This window comes from Geotrypetes seraphini, chromosome 6 (genome assembly GCF_902459505.1).
Source record: "Geotrypetes seraphini chromosome 6, aGeoSer1.1, whole genome shotgun sequence".
NCBI classification, from domain to species: domain Eukaryota; kingdom Metazoa; phylum Chordata; class Amphibia; order Gymnophiona; family Dermophiidae; genus Geotrypetes; species Geotrypetes seraphini.
Window position 1 is genome coordinate 65,376,484 of NC_047089.1, and position 21,323 is coordinate 65,397,806.

Here is a 21,323-nt window from a genome sequence, read left to right on the forward strand (position 1 = left end):
TATCTCAGAAGCGACTGGAAAATGGAGGAATAACAACAACCACTCAGGATTAGAAATATTTGCTCCTCATCTAGCAAAGGACAGTTATTTTTCTTTATTAATATAATCTTAGTTAAATATTACTCAATAATTCTTGGATCAGTTTTGAGGACTTGAGTGAGATTAATGGATGTAATAGATAAAGATTATTCTTTTGCTCTATTTTCTTTATAAGCTTTAATTGTGATTCCTATTTTTATGTGTTAATCACAATATCTGTACAAGATTTTTATGCTTGGAAGATATTTGAAATTCAATAAATAAATAATAATAATAATAAAAACCTGGCCTGAGAGACCCTCATCCCTAATGAATATGAATGAGGCAGATTTGCATGCCTGTCACTTCTATTATATGCACTCTGCTAGCTGGTTAACACTTCCATGTCCATTCTCAGCCCATGACAAGCCCCTTGTAAAAATATTTTTTTAAACTTTGGCCTAGATTCACTGTGTGCGATCCGTGCAATCTGTGTGCGATCCATGGCCGAGTCTTCCCAGGCAACCAATCCACAATGCGTCCTCATGCAAATTATGCCAATTGGAGTCACGCCCCAAACCGACCACACGGATCGCTGCAGAGCGATCTTGATGCATGCCTGTAGATGGTCTGTGCATGCGCTTGCTCTCCTTGCTTTTTTGTAATTTATTTTTAACTTTTTTATTCAGGTGGTCTCATCCAAGGAAACACGAGGCTGGGAGACAAATTTGATTTAGAAGGCCTTGTCCCTCGCTACTGTTACTGGTCGAAGATGATTTACATTCTGGATACTGCATCACGTTCGCCTCTTGCTTTGCCTTGGCAGGGCTTCATAACTATAGAATTTTGAAGCATCTCCGTGGCACATCAGGGTGCAGGGATTTTGCTGGCAGCTTGAACTGGAATAGGAGCTCGATCAATTCATCCAGGAATTACAAAGCATTATAATAACTGCTGCAAATTGATCTGGTTTCACATTTAAGATTTGGATATCCAGGAGGATCCAAGATGGCCGCTGCTGTATGCCTGTAGCTGAGAGACGCTGCAGATCTTTACCTGATTGATTCTTTTTACAATCCTTAATGCTGAAAAGAAGGAGAAGGAGCGTCGGTGGAGCCTCACGCCATTCTGAAGTACCTTCCATTGGCACTATGGATGAAATCCTGCGCCGACTACGAGAGTCAGCCATGCCAGGGAATCGCCTGCTGGCGACGCCGGCGGGGAGTGACGCCACGGTGGAACTCCTTGGGCTCAATGTAACTCTGAGCCCCGACACCAGAGTTCCGCCTCCACAGCCTCAGAGAGCAAGCTCTCCACGCTTGCAGAACACGTCCGAGGAAGTAGTGCTCTTGCCGCGAGAGGTCATTTCAACTGGGAGCTTGCTTGTGAACACCAAGGGGGACCTTGTTAGTCCCAGGAAGCTACCTGAGGAGGGAACAGCTGTTTTGGAGATGGACCAAGGCTCGACAGAGGTATCATTAGACTCTGAGGAATCTTTAGAGTCAATTGGAGCTTTTGCATTGATAGATAAACCTCCTGAGGTTACCCTGGGTGCCCTATGGGATCTTGTAGTGAACTTAGGAAAATCCATAACACCTCAAGTTAATGACTTGGGAAATAAATTAAAAGAGCAAAAAGAGGAAGTTTCTTCTTTAAAACAAGATTTATATATGTCCAAAAATGAAATTCAAAAACCAGCAACAGATATAATTTCTATAAAGAAAATGCAGGAAGCACTAATGACTGATCATTTTAATTTAAGGAGAAAAGTGGAAATTCTGGAAAATCAAAGCCGCACAAATAATTTACCTCTGCTGAATTTCCCCAGATTACCTATGATAACACCTATTGATATGTTGAAGTGTTATTTTATGGAAGTATTAAATGTGCCTGAGCAGTCTATTCCTCCTTTTGCTAGAGGTTATTATATTCCACAGAAACAAGAACAGCAAGCCGAGGTTAAAAGCAAACAAGGAACCCCTTTGGACATAACTAATCTATTGGAAGCCTCAGAAGAAAGTGTAGCTATTCCAGCAACACTTATACTAACAGTGGCGCTTTTGCCAGATAAGGAATGCATCATGAGACTGTATTTCAAGAATCGATTTAAAGAATTTTGGGGACATAAGATCCAGATTTACCCTGATGTTTCCAGGGAAACACAAAAAAAGAAGCAACAGTTTTTGTTATTGAGACCTGGTGTAACCTCATTGGGTGGAATCTTTTTTCTTAGATTTCCAAACAAGTGCATACATAATAAGATACCAATCAGCAAAATATGTATTTCTGGAGCCATCTCAGTTGTCTAGTTTCATATCTCTCAAACATCTTGGAAAAGAAAACAATGTAACAACCTCTAAATAATAGAATGATTTTCTACCAGCTGCAGACTATAGCCTTAATAATTATATTCATTATTTTCTTTGTCCTTTCACTCTGATTTAATCTTGGATCTCAATTTATTGTAGACTTGAGATAGATTAAGAAATGTTCTAATTTCTTTAATGTTTAGTTTCATATTTTGGATTTAGTTTTTGATCTTATATTATCTTAATCTAACTTTCTGTACAAGATGTTTTATGCTTGGTTGATTATTTTTGAAAATATAAATAATTAAAATAAATAAATACTGCAAATTAAATATAAACTATTAAGATTACAAAAGAAGTAAGGGGGTCTTTAACACAGGTGCGGTAACGGAAAATGCACCAAAGCCCATTCAATCTTAATGAGCTTCGGTGCATATACCTTGGCAGATTCACTACCACGGCTTTGTAAAAGGAGCCTTAAGTTTTTAACATCTGTTGAAATCTAAAATAATTATTGCAAGGTCTTAATTGGAAGATAAGTCCATAACTCAAGCATATGATTTTGAAGAAGAAAACTGTTTAATCGATTTAAAATTCTTAAACATAGGAAATTTCAGAAACCATAAATTCCTGGTGTTGTATCTCATAAAGAAACTGCAATAAACTACCATGTCTGACAGATAAGAAGGAGCTTTGCCTATCAAAATTTTAAAAACCATGGCACCTAATTCAAACCGCATTCTTTCCCAATCTTTCTTGAGTTCAGATACACATTGTTAAAGGACAAAGATAATGACAGAGACAGATGCAGCTCAGGAGAATAAACAAAAGCATGGATGTACCAGTACCCCTGCCCCCACAGCCTGCAAGACAATCTAATTAGATGAAAACACTGATGACAATACTGCCCTGCTCTGTGATTCACTGTTCTATGACTGGATGTGATGCTAAAGACTGCCCCTGAGTTTTGATGCATCCTGGGAATACCCCCCATATCTATAAAGCATCAATACCATGTGGCCTTCGGTCTCTTTCTCCCTGGATCGCCATGCTACAACTTCACCATGTGCATTCTGCACATGAGCTTAGTTCGGGCCTAACATACGGCCTTATAACGACTTTTTAACTAGCATTGTGAGTAAATTTGGGACAAATTCTATAAAGGATGCCTAAAGTTAGGCATCCACAATGTGGATGTCCAGCAACTTAGGCATCCAAATAGATTGAATAATAAGCACAATTAACAACTTTCTCAAGCAATAATTGAAAGTTAGACGTCCAATACAGATGCACTTAAATTCGCTGAGTGCCGCTGTGCACGATTCTCTGTTGTGCATCTATGCATATTAGAATCGCGCTGAGCATTGTGCTGCTGGACGTCTAAACAATGCCTAATTTTTAGGTGTCATTTATACAATTTCCCTCTTTGTCTCCACCTCATCCACTAAGAGGCTTTTCCAAGCATTCACCACCCTGAAGCTTTGGATCTTTCAGAACACTTTCCACTAGGGGCTTCTTTTACAAAGCCACGTTAGCGATTTAACGCACGTAATAGCGCACGCTAATTTGCCGGCCGCGTTAGCCGCTACCGCCTCCTCTTGAGCAGGCGGTAGTTTTTCATCTAGTGCCGGGGTTAGCGCGTGATAGAAAGTCGCTGTGCGATAAAGCCGCTAACACGGCTTCGTAAAAGGAGCCCTTTTACTCTTTTTGTCTTTTGGTTTATATTTGCTTTTTCTGTGTGTGGTGGGACGGTAATTGGAGGATGTGTTGAAGAAATGTGCAGTTTATCTTTCTGAAATTGTTGTTTTATATTGATTTATTGTGAATCACCTTAAAATCTTTGTGTTAGGCAGTATATCAAATAAAATAATCCAGTTCAATCCACAACAATCCCCTTAGTTCAGGGGTCTCAAAGTCCCTCCTTGAGGGCCACAATCCAGTCGGGTTTTGAGGACTTCCCCAAAGAATATGCATGAGATCTATGTGTATGCACTGCTTTCAATGCATATTCATTAGGGGAATCCTGAAAACCCGACTGGATTGCGGCACTCAAGGAGGGACTTTGAGATCCCTGCCTTAGTTTCTCAAGTGCAACTGTGACACTTGAATTTACTTTTAGATATACAATCGCATATCATCAGTTTGACACTGGTATGAAACAATTTCTGAAATTTTGTTGTCTATGATGCCAAATACATTTTGGAAAGTAGCAATGATAAGATGAATCCTTGAGGATTCTATATATGGTACCAAAATTACGGGTGCAGATCCAAGATGCATACACAAATAAATCAGCTAATGAGCTACTAACTGAAGTTACTTCATATAGTCAACTATAAGCTGAGAAATTTGGGCCCCCCCAAATTAGCCAAGAATTGGGATCATGGTTTATAGTCGAGTCAGAAGAAATTAGTCTAAACACTAATCAGAGCCCACTTCATATAACTAGGTGTCAAGGCAATGCATCAACTGTTAGTGTGTCCTTATATTAGCTTGAGCAGATTCACATGTGAACTCCTTAATGCACTTTATTAAAGGTGTTCTTTTTGCCACTTTGGGTGGTTATAAAATTTTCCCATTAAAGCTTTCAGAAATATAAAACAATAATTCTATGAACGGTGCCTAACTTCTAGGTTCTGTTGAGCCCAATTGTCAATCATCCACTAGGTACCATTTATAGAATCACACCTAATAGTGCCTAAGCAGCCTTAGACGCTGGTAGGCACTGAAACCTTAGGCATACCCCCATTTAGGCTAGGGTTTTCTTGGCCTAAATACATGCACCTGTTAAGCGTCTACCAGTGCCTAAGCCAAAACACGTCCAAAATCCACCCTGAATCCACTCCTAACCATGCCTATTTGCTGGTAGATGTCTCGGAGTAGACACCTTCCTTGAAGAGGTAAGCGTCTACTGAGTTAAGCGCCTACGAGCTATATACCACCTTGAATGAATTTCTTCATAAGGGAGTTAATAAATCCAAACAAATACAGTGGTACCTCGGAATCCGAATGCCCCAGAACTCGAACGATTTGGAATCCAAACTTTTTTTTTTTTTCTTCATTTTTGCCCCGGGATCCGAACGCTGCTTTGGAATCCGAACTGCAAGCGGTGCTCAGCCCAAAGCTTCCCCCTCTGACACAGCTTCCTGTTTCTGCCTGGGAGGGAAGCTTTGGGCTGAACACCAGTTGCAGCTGCCGTTGCCAAGCTTGCTGTCTTGCCGCTGGGGATCCCTATCTTGCTGCCTCTGCTGCTGGGGGTCCCAATCTTGCTGTTTCTGCCAGGAAGGCCCGATCTTGCAGAGTTTGTGGGACCAAGGAACGGATTAATCCAGTTTCTATTCTTTTCAATGGGAAAAATTGTCTTGGAACTCGAATGTTTTGGAACTCGAATGGGGTTCTGGAATGGATTAAGTTCAGATTCCAAGGTACCACTGTAATTTATTAATGTTTTTTAATTGGGGTTTTTTTTAATGGTGCTTTCAATTAATGGTGCCAATTAGGCCAATTAAGAAAATTAAGTTAGGTACCTAGTTCAGCTAGGCACGCTGATCTAGACGTCTAACTTCAGGCGCCATTGATAGAATCTGGGCCTGAGAAGTCTAAAATTGCATCTCGTTATTTGCACTTTTGAGCTCCTCGAACACCTTCTGAATTCATATGAAGTAATTAGCAGAGTTCACAGAATGATATATTTTTCATGTTAATACACTATGCTTTCTTTCCCAATTAGACCATTAGTCTGAGTGTATGTGTATAATTAGATGGATGTGTTTATATATGCACACTTGTGTGTAAGATAGCAAAGGCTTTTTCATCATGGAGAAGATTGGTATTTTTTTTTTTTTTTTTTTGCGTCGAATGTAAGGAGCAGATAGAGCTATCTGGACAGGAAGACATTCCAGACTTCATTTTCACTGAGGGATTAGGGGTGGACTTGAGGATTTACAGTTTTAATCAGAGAAGGCACTGGAAGTATCATCATTTTCATAGGATTTATTTATTTTTTTTTTTTTTTTCAGTTTCAGCATCTGCTAGAGCCCTGAATAACGATGAGAATGACATGAGATTGAATCCCCTCTCATTAACACTCTAGGGTGTTATGGTGTTATGAGAATTTACAATCATTCAAGGAGCAGTACCAGTAATTGTTTTTAAGACAACTGGGTTGGCAGTTAAACAATCCCGTTTCTAGTTTTGATTTATATTTCAGTCCTAAAACATTAACATTCAAGGTTACTGAAAACTCCTCCTACTTAACCTCTCCTACCACTAGGAATGACAGTAGATCAGGACATTGAGGGGCTGATCCTTCTCAGGCATCCCTCATACTGACAGATAACATTTATATCATCTAGATAGCTGAGTAGTGGATTTATGGAGGGATATAAAAAAAAATTGAAGCTGTAACCAAAATAAAAGTTGCACATCTTCTATTTCAAAACAGTATAAAAAGTCCCAAAAATGAAGTATATTAGGACAAGAAATGAAGAACACCTATATATACTATCCAAAGAGGAAGCAATAGCATTGGAAGATAGCCATACTTTTATCAGGATGAATCTAGCTAGTAGTACAGGCAGTCCCCAAGTTAAGGACACCCGACTTAAGTATGACTCATACTTAAGAACGCTTCATTTGATTTCACTGAGCAGTATTTCCAGTGGCATACACTTCTCCTGCAGCAGATTCAGGAATGATGCATAGCCACATTAAGAACAGTGTGTGGTTGTGCAAGCTGTACCTTAGACTATGGAACAATGGTAGAGACAGTTGGCCCTTTTGTCAGCTGGGAGCAAAGGTAATTAGCAAGAATCTTAAAATCTACAAGTTCTGAGTTACGTCCTTAGAGACATAACTAAGTTGGAAGAAGATCATAAATTCATAAAATACAAATCAAATATGGATTTTTTAGAGCTCAGGGCCATCAATGAACTTAAAAAAAACACAGATATAGTTATCAAACCTGCAGATAAGGGAGGAGGTATAGTCATCATGGATAGGGATAAGTATGTAGATGAAATCCATAAACAAATTACTGATATTTCTTATTACACTCCCTTGGATCATGACCCTATGCCCCAACTTATGGAAGAAATTAAAGAATTGGTAGAAACAGCCCACAGTGCAGGCTATATTACCTCTAAAGAGAAGCATTTCTTGATCAATGAACATCCTGTTATACCTACTATATATATATTGCCAAAAATTCACAAAACCCTTGTAGATCCTCCTGGTAGGCCGATTATTTCAGCTATTGGATCTGTTTTGGAACCTTTGTCAGATTTTACAGATTTCTTTCTTTGACCACATGTACCACAAATACCTTCATATATTCGAGACTCAGCACATATGATCAACATTCTAGACAACTTTGACGGAGATCTTGAAGATGTCATCCTTGTTACACTTGACATTGAATCACTTTATACGAATATCCCTCAAATAGAGGCAATAAGCATTATTAACAAAATATTAAGTAATAGGAATACTCTGGAATGTATACCCAACAGGTTTATTATAACTGCAGCCACAATAGCACTTACACAAAATTATTTCTGTTTTCTAGGCCAATTCTATTGTCAAACTAAAGGAACAGCCATGGGTGCTTCTATGGCCCCTGATATTGCTAATCTATATGTGGCTGATTTTGAAGAGAAATTCTTTACTGAATACGAATACCATAATGAGGTTAGACTTTATAAAAGATACATAGACGATATCTTCATTCTATGGAAAGGTAGTATTCCAAAACTCCATTCCTTCCTAGAGTGGTTAAACACCTGTGATCGAAATTTGAAGTTTAAAATGACATTTCATGAAGATCACATTGCATTTTTAGATATCATGATTTCAAAAACACATTATGGATTCCATACTTCTATCTACAAGAAACCTACGGATAAGAATAATTATTTACATTATTCAAGTTTCCACCAGCATACTCTCAAAAAGAATTTACCATACAGCCAATTCCTCAGACTCAAACGATTATGCACTACACAAAATGAGTTTGAAAGACAAGCACCACTTTTTTATGATCTTATATTATTCTTTTGTTCGTTATAGCGTGTCATCTGCAATTGCACATTACTATATATCTGTTCATTTTAATATTATCTTTTAATTATTATTATCATTCTCTACAGCTATATGCTTTTCTTTGTCTCTTTCTGTTTTAACTTATTATTATACACATTCTTCTTTCCTTTTTTTCTTTATTATGTCATCATCTGTAATATTTAGGTTTACATATATCAGTTCTTTTCTACATTATATCACACCATCATCTATATTTTCAGTTCCATATTAACTCTCCTTAAATGTAACTCAAACACGCCCATTTTGAAAGCTGATTGGTTGGTTTCCCTTTCTATCATTTTGCCTCTCGACATCTGTTTTATGGGGTTTTACGACATTTTTTACGTATTTAAGTTTTTTCATAGCACTGCCTATTTTTCTTGACGGCTTTTTACAGTGACGGACCTTGACGTCGCTCATTCTTTGGTAAGTCTCATTTACACATTTTTTCTTTTCTGACGGCCTACTCTCCAGCCTTTTTTTATATTTATTTTTATTCTTATATGGTTCTTACTAGCTCCTGTACAAAGTTTTTTTATATACTTCTGCGATTCACTTATTTTAGGAGTATTCGTGTGTGCCTCTCCTCTCCCCTTTTTGCGGAGCCGCGGTAGTGTGCTCTTAACGCGGGCCTGGGCGCCGGGCGTCCCGCGCCACCTCGGCGTTCTCACTGACGCTAGGGGTGGTGCGTGGCGGTCGGCTCGTCGGTCTGCGCTGGGTGCCGCGGCCACGTTTCTGTGAAATAGAATCTGGCGGGTACCATTAACTTTAGTAGTTTTTAACGTACGTCAACTTTTCTTCATAACACTAATGGTTATTTTTATATATATTATTTTTTCCTTCTTTTTCGTCTTTGTCATTATTCAAAAAGTTTTAAGACATATTTTCTGTCTATACTGTTTATCGTTTTCCCTTACATTAGAATCATTACACTTTTTCTTTAGACATTTTTTAATAGATTTATCTAGCTATACTGTTCCTAATTTTCCCTGCATATCTCTTCTATTTGTATGACAGTTCCCCATAAAATTGTATTCCCCACAAAAAGTTGAAAAATGTAGGTGCTTTTATTTGTATTTATGGCTATGTGTTGTATTAATATATAATTATTATTTACTTTGTCCGTTTCTTACACAAGTTTTAAAATAGGTTCATTATTATTACTCTTTCTACTTTTACCTATTTGGATTTATAGTTGTATGATGTATTGTTATATTTATTGATAAACACTATTTTTAGCCAATTTTCATTAATTTTTATTTATTTGCGTTATAACCTCTGTATGTAAGGTTCTTTCATACGTTCCACTTGCTTGATTTTTTAATAAGGTTGTGGCCTTTTTATCCTTACCTCATGATGCATGTTACAAATATAATTTTCCTGTAATTGTTTTTAATATTTTTCAAATATCCTTTATATTTAAAATTTAAAATTTAAATTATATAGTTTGTTGATTGTACAATATTTTATATCCTTATGACTATTTTGCTTTCTTGTTCCTATTTTTTCTTTAGCTGCCACTATACAGTATTTTTTGTGATTTTTTGTTTTTCTCCCCCTATTTTTACCATGGTATGTATTTCACTTTTTGTCTATTGTTACAGTATGTATTGTTTCTTTCTTCTTTCTTTTTCTTTATGGCTTTTTCACGGGTCACTCTCTTTGTGTGTCTATCTTTGTTTCTATATACTTTTGCATATTTTTCATATATATAATTTTTATAGTTTATTTAATGTCACTTTTCTTATTGTTGCATGTATTTTATTCCACGTTTGTTTTTTCTATTTTTATCTCTTTCTTTATGCATGTGTTGTACTCTTTATATACTTTGGTATAAATTTGGTTGATACACCAATCCTTTGTTATGTTCTTTTATTTTTTTATTATTATATTTTTTTAATTATTATTTTAATTTATTACGTGTCTAATTGTCACTTTTTTAATATTAATAAACCTTATGTTAATTAATTTCTTTTTAATAATAATTAATTTTATGTTATATTTGTACCTATTAGGACCCCTGACGAAGGTTTGTCCAAAACACGGACCGTGTCGGGTCCCCTGATTGGTAAAAGGGTTTGCATATATATATTTTTTTGTCACAAATAAATTTTGCCTATGTCTTGTACAGATCTGCAGTTTTGTTTTGTTTGCTAACGTATAAATCTGACATAAGAACAGCTCGTTCTTAACCCAGGGACTGCCTGTGGTTTTCTTTCCTCAGACTATTAACAAATTCACAGTATTCAAGAATACTAAGGGCCAGTTAACGAACAGGATATATTCTTTGGTTGACCTCGTTTCTCATAAAAAGAACCCTTTGTATTAAGATAAATTTCTTGCTTAGTTTCTGCTGTTAAGTGACCAAGAAGAATTGAGATCAGCTGCGCAGCCCTCTGTTTAAGCTGTGCTTAGAGTGACACTGTCAAAGCTAGTTATCTTTTCCAGCACTCACTCTAGTATTGATTAAGTGGCCTGACAGCCATCTGTAATGTATTGCAATACAATTCAGCTAGGAAAAGTATTTGGAAACATAGTAATGTTTATTGTATCTAAAACCTGCATTTATTCACAAATCCCAGGACATTACTCTGGAGGGATTTCCATTTGCAGTAATGTTTATTACCTTTTTTTTTTTTTTTTTTGTATATTTGTGATGAGCAAGCGCTCGCACTGGTTGTCATCAGGATAGGCTCTCTAAGATGTTTGGTGCACACTCTGATTGATTTATTTAAAACAATTTATATATCACAAGTCTAATGCAGATGTGCCCTAGCATCAGGCCTTTTCTCCCCCGACATGGGACACATTTCACTGTCCCCTCTACTGAAAACGGCCGATCTCGATCCCTCCATTCCATCAAATTACCGTCCCATAGCAAATATCCCTCTCCTAACCAAACTACTAGAATCCATCATATCCACCCAACTCTCATCCTACCTAGAACGATTCTCTATCCTCCTACCCCACCAATTCGGCTTCAGACCCAACTTCAGCACAGAATCCCTCTTGGCCTCACTAATCTCTAAGGTGCAACAACTCCATTCTCGCAACAAATTTGCTGTTCTTCTTCAATTCGACCTCTCCGCAGCCTTCGATGTCGTTCACCACGACATCCTAATCTTCCAACTCTCCGAAATAGGCATAAGCTCCACAGTCCTGGATTGGTTCTCGAAATTCCTACGCTCCCGCTCCTACACCGTTAACACAAACGGTACCTCATCCCCCGCCTGGAAGCCAAAATGTGGAGTCCCGCAAGGCTCACCCCTCTCCCCTATCCTTTTCAACATCTACATGTCCTCTCTGAAACTCCTTCATTTATCCCCCCTAGAAACTCTCTACTCCTACGCTGATGACATCCTCATCCTCCTCGAAACCGACTCGAACCTCTCTAACCTCGCTGAGAACATCTCCACATGTATTACGAACCTCCAATCCTGGGCCCAATCCGTACAAATGAAACTGAACGAGTCCAAAACCAAACTACTTTGGCTCGGCCCAATCTCAGACCATTTACCCACCTCCATCCCTCTACCCTCCGGCCCCACTCTGCAGCTTGAGTTTTCAAGCAAAGTCCTAGGCATCATCTTAGATTCTTCTCTCTCCTTCAACGATCACCTCAACTCCCTGGTAAAAAAATGCTTCTTTAGCCTCCATATGTTGAGGAAAGTAAGATCCTGCTTTCATCATTCTCATTTCGTCATCCTCGTCCAATCCACCATCCTCTCTAGACTGGACTACTGCAACTCCATCTATATAAGCCTAACTAAGAAAAACCTCCAAAGACTTCAACTAATTCAGAACGCCGCAGCCAAGCTTATTTTCGCAAAAGGCAAGTTCGACCACGTTTCCCCACTCCTCTTCAAGCTTCATTGGCTCCCAGTATACTCCAGAGTCCTCTATAAATGCGCCTGCATAGCCTTCAAGATTCTACATGGCGTCCTCCCTCCCATTATCCCACTCTTCTGGAATTCCTCAAACCCGCTCTCGACTAGATCCTCCCAAAAACTGAAACTATCTTTCCCTTCTATAAAAGGTATATCCCGCGCAGGAAAACTTGGAACATCCCTCCCCTTTAGAACCATAGAACTCTGGAACAATCTTTCATCCCCGCTCAGAAATTCTAGCTCCTTCCAATCCTTCCGCAAACACTTGAAAACTTGGCTCTTTTCAAAAATCTAATCACCTCCCGTGCTTTAGTATCCTGTCCCCCTCTATCTCCTCAGTCCCTCTCCTATATCCGTCTTTGTAGTTCCTTTCCTTTCAAACTCTGTAAACCGTGCCGAGCTCTGCGCACGCGGAGATGGTGCGGTATACAAACCTAAGGTTTAGTTTAGTTTAGTTTAGCAAATTTTATTTTAAGTGGTTTCAAATAATACCATGTAGAACGCATTCAATCAGAATAAAAACCATAATTTAAAAAAAACACAAAAATAGCAAATTCAGAATTAAAGAATGTAACTAACTAAACAAGCTAAATTAATGAAAAGCTTCACCATACAAATGTGCCTTTTACATCTTTCTAAACGTATGACTATTTTGAATAGGTGATGGGTAACTAATTACTTTCGCGTACTGCTGTGGTTTTCACTAATTTTTTTCTGTGCAAACATTCCTTGCCACTCTGCCTTAGGAAATAAACAATTCTATAGCCAGTATAGCTCACAAACTTCCTTGGACAAGATTACTTGGATATAAAAATTTAGATTGTACTATATTTACTTTCATGCTGAGTAAAACATTACACAGACCAAAAAGGCAGAAAAGTCAAGGGTTCTGAGAGTGGTTCACTGATAATCGACAACCTGAGAGAAGTAACACAAATGTGAATTATTAAAATTACTTAAATTTGTAAGTGAGAGAGGGTATCCTCAGCGTGAGAAGTCAACGAAAGGAGAACATCTCCAGCGCTTTACACAGCTGGGCAAAGGTGAACAAACCTCTGCCTGCACACCATCATAGGATACCTCCCGTGTGCTAACAAAAATAGTGAAAGCTCCACAGTGAGAACTAATAATCACACAGGTTAAGTCAATCAACAGAACCACTCTGAGAAACCCCCCCCCCCCAGCCAACTCCCCCAGTAACCCTACACTTAGCTGAAAAAGTGTGTGTCCAAAGGTCTTGTCGCCGAAAATGGGGTAACACAATCATTCGGATACCCCTGGAAGCGGGTTTAACCAAGCTCGGTTTCGGAAGTTCAATATCCCTTCATCAGGAACCCATAATTGCTAGATAGTAACTGAAGAGCAGAGATACGGGCCGGCTGGGAGGAAGAAGCAAAACATTACTGCAAGATTTGTAATTCTTATGCCCTAGACCAGGGTATCACAAACTGTGTGTCGTGGCACACTAGTGTGCCTCCTGAGATTTCAGGTGTGCAGCAGCACACTGTGGCGGAGGAGAGGCACCTGCGCCTGCTGACAGGACCTGCCCCTTGCAGTGGGGGCCAGCACCTTTCCTTCTAAAAAATAGTCTTAGAGACATCTGGAGCATCGAGATAAAACAGTATATTTCTGTGTCTCGTTGGCCATGAATTTGGACATGGAGATTGAAATGTACAGTGTCGGCATCTATGAGACAAACATGGTTATTTTTGTTACATAGGATTTTCTGGACCCCAGTTAGATTAAATAGAATAGATAGTTCTAAGTCTAATAGATGCTGGCATTGTCATATTGATATAGGGACTTTAGATCATCTGCTATATTTTTGTCCGTTTATATTTATATTTTGGAAGTCAATTTGGGGACAAATGAATCTAGTTTTAGATTCAAATGTTCCATTATCATATGAGGCTATAATTTATGGAACAATATTACATGTTACATAAATATGAGTCGTCTATTTATGATCCTGACAGGAATAGCCATTCAACTTATCACGAGTAACTGGAAGAACCATGAGTGAATATGTTACACTTTTTGGTGGGTGAATGTACAGATATGAATGAATTAATGCAGAGTGATGTATTTAATAAAGTTTGGAGCCCATTGATTAAATTTGTAATAATATTATAATGTACAGTGGTACCTTGGATTACGAGCATAATCCGTTCCAGGAGCATGCTCATAATCCAGAATGCTCGTTTATCAAAGTGAGTTTCCCCATAGGAAATAATGGAAACTCGCTTTGATGCGTTCCCCCCCCCCCCCCACGAGAACCGGCATTGCTCCCCCCGAAGACCTCCCCTGCGATCCGGCACCCCCCCCCCGCCACGATCCGGCACCTCCCCCCACGTGATTGGGCACCCCCCCCCCATCACGATCCGGCACCCCCCATGCGATTGGGCACCCCCCTGCCACGATCCGGCACCCCCCTGCCACTTCTTATCCTCATCTGGGCACCGGCACCGGCATGTCCTGTGCTTGGTGCCGGTGCCCGAAGATCGGCCTCCTCTTTTGCTTCCCGAAGATCGGCCTTCCTCATCTGAGTATGCTCAAGGCCTGCGAGTTCACGTTCAGTTTTGTAAAAGAGGGGGTTAGGGGAGGTTGTTATTGACATGCAATAAGGGCCAGATTCTATAAACAGCGTCGTAAAGCGGTGGTAGGAGCCCTACCACTGCCTAACAATTCATTTACTTAATTTAATTGATGCACTAATTAATTGTATCAATTAAAATCTAGTTTAAAAAAATGTAGGCACCAAAATGTAGGTGAAATTGCATCTCTAGAGGCACCTAGCAGAGCCTAAGGTTGAAGTAGGCATGGTTTGGGCTGTCAGTGACTTTAGGCACCTTTTAGGTATGATTTTCCATCAAAGGTAGGCGCCAGAAATGTAGGCCTGTGAAACCTGGCTTACATTACCGGTGCTCACCCTTAACAGGAGCTACGATTCTGCAAAACGGCGCCGTAGCAAGATTGGCACATGATCGGCAGCATTTTGTAGGTGGCTACCAATTACTTCACCGTTTGCAGAATCTGGCCCTAAGGCCCTCTTTTTTACAAAGGTGCGCTAAGCATTTTAGCGCATGATTAACGTGTGCTAATATTTACCATGTGCTAAAAAGCATAGCGTACCTTTGTAAATGAGGGGATAAGAGAATAACTTACAATTTCTGTCCATTTACTATAGTGCAGTCAAATTTGGGCTTGGAGCGTATTAATGTGGGACTTTCCCATGTGCTAAGCCCTTATTTAACACTTTGATTGTACCCACAGAAAGGTGGCATATCAAACCCATTACCATTACTTTTTAGGTCTTTTTCTGTTTTTTTAGTCTTCTTTGTTTGGGAGATTGTGTGCTAATGTTCCCATTAGCGTGCGAGATCTGCAAAAAAAATTAATTCAGGAGCACTTTCCATCTCCTATTTAAAAGGCGCTATAAACTAGACTCGGTAAATGGCGCCCACATTTGGGTGCCATAAAAAAATACATGCTGAGCACTGTTCTATAAATGGCAATTTGAGTTATGGCGGATTATAGTAGTGTTTTCCAACGATAAATTTCCTGCATAGAAGGTGGATTACAGCAGTTTCTGTGGAACATTTAAGAGAGGGGTGTCCAACCTTTTGGCTTCCCTGGGCCGCATTGGGCGAAAAAAAATGTTTCTGGGGCCACGCAAACACTGCAGCAAGACAGAGGAGGGAGCTGGCAAGACGGTAAACACCCGGGGGCAGAAGAGAAAAACACTGCATCGCCCTCGACTGAGGCTGCACAAAATATTTCACTGGGCCGCAGGTTGGACACCCCTGATTTAAGATAAGCTATATTTGCTTTCTACTATGATTACATACTCAGTTTGCTAAGCTATTTACTAGAGTATTTGGGGTTTTTTTGGGCCAATGATAGTAGCATGGGGGAGAGGGGAGCCGATAAGTATATTTAGCTCTCTCTCATAGCCCTGGTGTACCCCGTGGCTTCTTAGGCCTTTTTTCCTTTTTAATTTTTCCTTCAGAAAGTTAAGGGTGAATCATTCGTACAATACCCAGCATTAACTGGAGGTTGTTTGAATTTACTTTGAGTTAGGCACCATTTATAGAACGGCACATAGCAGGTGTAAATCCTCATGACTGCATTAGGCATGCATTCTCCAAATTCTATAGTACCACACGCATCTTTGCCGAGCAAGACAGCACCTGGAGTGGACTGCCCCTCCCCCCCCCTTCTCCTCCTTACTACGCCATGGGGCCAGGGCACAATTTTGATGTTTCGGGCTAGACCTGTTTTAACAATGAATAAGTGTCAGAAAAGTGCCCAAACTGACCAGATGAACATTGGAGGGGTGTAAACATAACCCCTCCATACTCCCCAATGGTCACTGACCCCCTCCCAACCCCAAAGATGTTAATGAAACAGTACATACCTGTCTGTATGAAAGCTTCAGAGGTTATGACCAGTCCTAGTAGGGCAGTATGCAGGTTCCTAGTGTAGTCTAGTGGCTGATGCAGTGGACTACTGAGTGGATCCAGGCCCATATCCCACTCTAACTAGTAAACTTGTGGTAGAATATATTAGCTCTCCAAAACCCACCTAAAACCTACTGTAACTACATATAGGTGGCACCTATAGGCATAAGGGCTATTATGGTATACAGTTGAGTACAGTAGGTTTTGGAGGGCTCAATATGCAATATAAGGGGGTTATAGTGAGATATGTATCTGTAACTTTATATGTGACATTCACTGCAGTGCCCCCTAGGGTGCGCCACTGCTCTGCTCAGTCTACAAAAAAATGCTGGTCCCTCCTAAATCCCAATGGCTTGTTTTGTGTGTTTTTATTTTGGATGTGGATTTTTGGGGTGGGAAAATGATTCAAAAAGATAAACGTACATCTGAAAAAATGACCATTTTCAAAAAAAAAAAAACCCCAAAAACCCACAAGATAGACATTTTGCAGTCCTGGGCATGTTTGGTACTGGATTTCAGTGCAAAATATCTAAACTCAGATTTAGACGTCATGTTGGAAATGCTCTTCACATGTAAACTACATTTACTGTACCACAGAAATCCAGTATATAAATAATCGACTAAATAAAGAGAGGATAACTCTCAAAAGATTGAAAAAAGTACAGTACATTATTACCACCTACACTTCTTATCCTCAAAGAAATTATTTAAATAAACAATAAGTAGAAGCTATAACATCAGAGTATCTCTTCAAGCATCTTCTGGACAAATTAAAGAAAGTAATGTTTGATCATTAGCATTGGTGGTTAAATTAGGCTAATTAGTTTGTAGGACAAGGATCAGCTTGGATGAGATCTTGAGATTGATTTTTATCCTATATTTTCCTTGTACTGTGTTGGATTTATCTTAGGATATGTCTTTACTTTGGGCTCCTTTTACAAGGCAGCGGTAGCGGTTTAAGGCGCGTAATAGCGCGCGCTAAACCGCCGGCCATGCTAGCCTAAACCCGCTAGCACGGCTTTGTAAAAGGAGCCCTTTGTCTTTGGGCTCCTTTTACTAAGCTGCGCTAGCAGTTTTAGCGTGCATTACAATGCCCCGTGCGCTAGACGCTAACGCCTCCATTGAGCTGGCGTTAGTTTTTCCGCATAGCGCGGGGGTTAGCGCACGCTAAAAACGCTACTGCAGCTTAATATAGGGGAGTGTGTGGCGCAGTGGTTGGATCTACAGCCTCAGCACCTTGGGGTTGTGGGTTCAAACCCCGCGCTGCTCCTTGTGACCCTGGGCAAGTCACTTAATCCTCCATAGCCCCAGGTACATTAGATAGATTGTGAGCCCACCGGGACAGATAGGGAAAATGTTTGAGTACCTGATTGTAAAAACCGCTTAGATAACCTTGATAGGCGGTATATAAAATCCTAATAAACTTGAATAAAAGGAGCCCTTAATGTTCTCTCCTCCCAATTTCTTTAATAATTTTCATGACAGGGAAGGATTTGTATTTATCTTAACGTTTTTTTCTTCATTTTTAAAAATCTTTTTTCTATTTGTTTCTTCCTGTAAAACAGTGTATCGCAAACTGCGTGCCACAGCACACTAGTGCGCCCCGGCAGATTCCAGGCGAGAGGCACATCCTGTAGTCAGTCAGCCGGCACCTCTGCTCCTTCTCCTTACCTCTCCTTCCGCAGCACTCCTCCACCAGTGGTACTAGAAGGCTCAGGGTCGCGGATGTCGACGTGATGACTTCACGCATGCACATGATTTCATCGTGTCAACATCTGCCGCAGCCCCGAGATTAGTTTCCACAGCTTAAAAATTTTGCAACACATTACCAGCTGAATAAAGAACTGTGATATTGTGGCCCCATATCCCATCATTAGTTCTCCTCCACAGTCTCCTTCCCTGCTATGTACCAAGTCTTACTCATAGGCTAGAATAGAACTGGACTGCTGGTTTCTAGAAGTCCTGGGGGAATCTGTGGGGCTTTTGCCTGGTCTACCTCTGCTGCTCTGCTGTCTGGTCCCAAAGCTCCACCTCTCCACCTCTCCAGGTTTTGTTGTCTCTCATCTGCTGGATCACACTCCTGCCTGGAGGAGGCACTGCTCTGTCACTTCTGCCACTTGACCCTGCAGCTCTGCTCAAGCTGCCTGGGGATAGCCACCACCAAAGCCCCACCTTGAGCTGTCGGGGCATAAATTAAATGTGATTTACTTTTTCTATCTGAATCCCCTCCTTAGGTGATCTTTAAAATACACTTCTGGGAAAGTCTGATTCTTTATTTTTTTTTTCAATACCCCTGTTTTCATCATTAACTATACAGAGTCACTGTATATTTCAAAGCTGCTGATATGGTAGTTAATGGTAATGGCGACATAATAGACCGATCTGCTTTTAAAAATATCAGATCTAGCAGAGTTGGAAAAGACATTAATGAAATTTTAATGAGAAATAAGCTTGCAGTAATTTTAGGCATAATGATTATTTTCATCCTGATTGCAGCTGGAATAACTTTGTAACCACTGTGATGTGTTTGCAAGGTATTTATTAGAATGATGAATAGCGTACTGTAGAGTCTATGATGCATTTTATGCAAAACTATATTATTTTCTTTATAAATGTGCTAACCGTCTGCCAGATCAGATGTATTACACAAAAGAAGCATGTTTTTATGGGTTTCTGGTGTGCTGTGAAATTATACATTTGCTGCTAAATCCAAATGCCATGCCAGCACAATCAAGGCAACATTTTGTCCCGCATAAATTATAAGAAATTTAGTTTCAATGAAGGAGACATTTGGTTTCTTTCTCTTAATATTCAAAGAGAGGAAACCGAGCCAGATTATAACTATAAAAGTTAAGAACATGTGTTACAAAGCTGATTTGTGCCTCTCTGCTGTCAGGGCCGGCCTTAGCAATTTCAAGGCCCTGTATTGATAAAATTTTTCCCCATCCCCGCAGGCACTCATTTTCCCATCCCATCCCGTCCCGGTAAGCTCTTTTCCTATCCCTGAAAGCTCTGTCCTCATCTGCACAAGCCTCAAACACTTTAAAATCATAAGCGTCTCGGACTTGAGCAGTTACAGTGACAAAACTTGCGGGGACGAGACGGGTAAATTGAGTTCCTGCGGGGATGGGGAAAAATTTGTCCCCGTGTCGTTCTTTACCCCATATCCAGGACTTAAATACATTCCTGACACCTCAATTGAAGTCTTATCTATTTAAATAGAATTCTTTAATTGTTAACTACTATTGCCAAAAAGGCAATAAAGTGAAGTTCATTTACCTATAACAGGGGTTCTCCGTGGACAGCAGGATAAGTCAGCTACACCTTGGTGTCATCCAATGAGCCCAAAAAGCAGATTTGCTCTGCCAGAATTCAGAGGGAAGCCTTTGGGGTCTCCCCTTGAATGTGTGCCAGCCGTCCCTATAGACCCCCCAACAAATCAGCTTCCTGCCTCAGATGTTTCCCAGTTAGGTTCTGCAGAGTCATCCGTAGGGGAGGAAGGAGAGTCTGTGTGGCTGACTTACCCATGGAGAACCCCTGTTACAAGTAAGTAACTTCACTTTTTCCTTTAGACAAGTAGGATGAGTCAGCCACACCTTGGTGACTCTCCAGCTGAGGGATGCGGAAGAGCCCAAGATTGCCAATCATGCCTGCTGGCCAAGTCCCTTCTACAGCTTGCCATTTTGGCAGCAGTAGGATGAGGCTGTAGAGATCAGGGATGCATTTTGCTATAATGATGTGGAGACAAATTGTCGTTTACGAGGGAACACTTTATTACCACCATTGGGTGGGAAAAGCAGGCATGGCATGAAGTCTTACTTTAGTTCTCTTAGAATCTTAATATGCCATGGATAAATATGGGTAACTATGCCGACATGACTATCAAAGTTGAACAGCTGGGTGATCACATTATCATCTGCTTGTTCTTAGACCTCACCAACATGGCCAGGACTGAACATGACCTGGCCCCACAACCTTACCATTAAAGGGCTAACTAAACATAGCATGGCAATAAACAATATCAGCTTGGCTATAACTGGACATGGCATGGTCAAAAACATTAACTCCATTGTGACTACTCATAAGTCAGGTCACAATTCCTTTCCAGGTGTCCGGGAACTCAAGATTATGTTAAGGGGCTAGTCTGTTTTCTGTCCCAGACCCCAAAGTGGGTCTATTTTGCCCATCTCATGGGGACGATTGTTCTGCAGTATACCTGCTGCTTCTAGGAGTGTTAGTCCAAACTCATTTGTGGTCTGCAGTGAGTGGTCGAGGTTGTAGTGCCTGGTGAAGGTGGATACATAGGACTAGAGGCTGCTCTGCATTTGTCCTCTATTGTGGTGGACTGCAGGTTGGTCAGTGTGGATGCCAAGGATCTAAACTGATATGCTGTGGCCTTGTTGGTGAGGCTGAGGCCTGCCTTCTCATTACAGAAGGTGATGCAGTCTGAGATCCATGTGGAGAGGATGCGCTTGTTGACTGAAGTTCCTGACGTTCCAGTCAAAGGTCATGAAGAGTTGTGAAATCTTCCACTATGCTTGAGTGCATAGGAGATAGAGGCGTAGGGCGTG

The 21,323-nt window shown here is 40.2% G+C and overlaps 1 protein-coding gene across 3 annotated transcripts in view; it reads left to right on the forward strand.

Moving 5' to 3' along the window:
• Positions 1-21,323, forward strand: part of LOC117361897 — a 39,742-nt gene that overhangs the window by 8,008 nt on the left and 10,411 nt on the right. Inside the window, exon 2 of one of the 3 annotated variants that reach the window (XM_033947460.1) lies at positions 708-2,782. The exons of the other annotated variants lie outside the window; for them this stretch is intronic. Within the exon in view, the coding sequence (XP_033803351.1) occupies positions 1,101-2,327 (1,227 nt within the window). The 5' untranslated portion in view covers positions 708-1,100 and the 3' untranslated portion in view covers positions 2,328-2,782. Of the gene's footprint in view, positions 1-707; positions 2,783-21,323 lie in introns of those variants that run through there. 3 annotated transcript variants of the gene reach the window in all.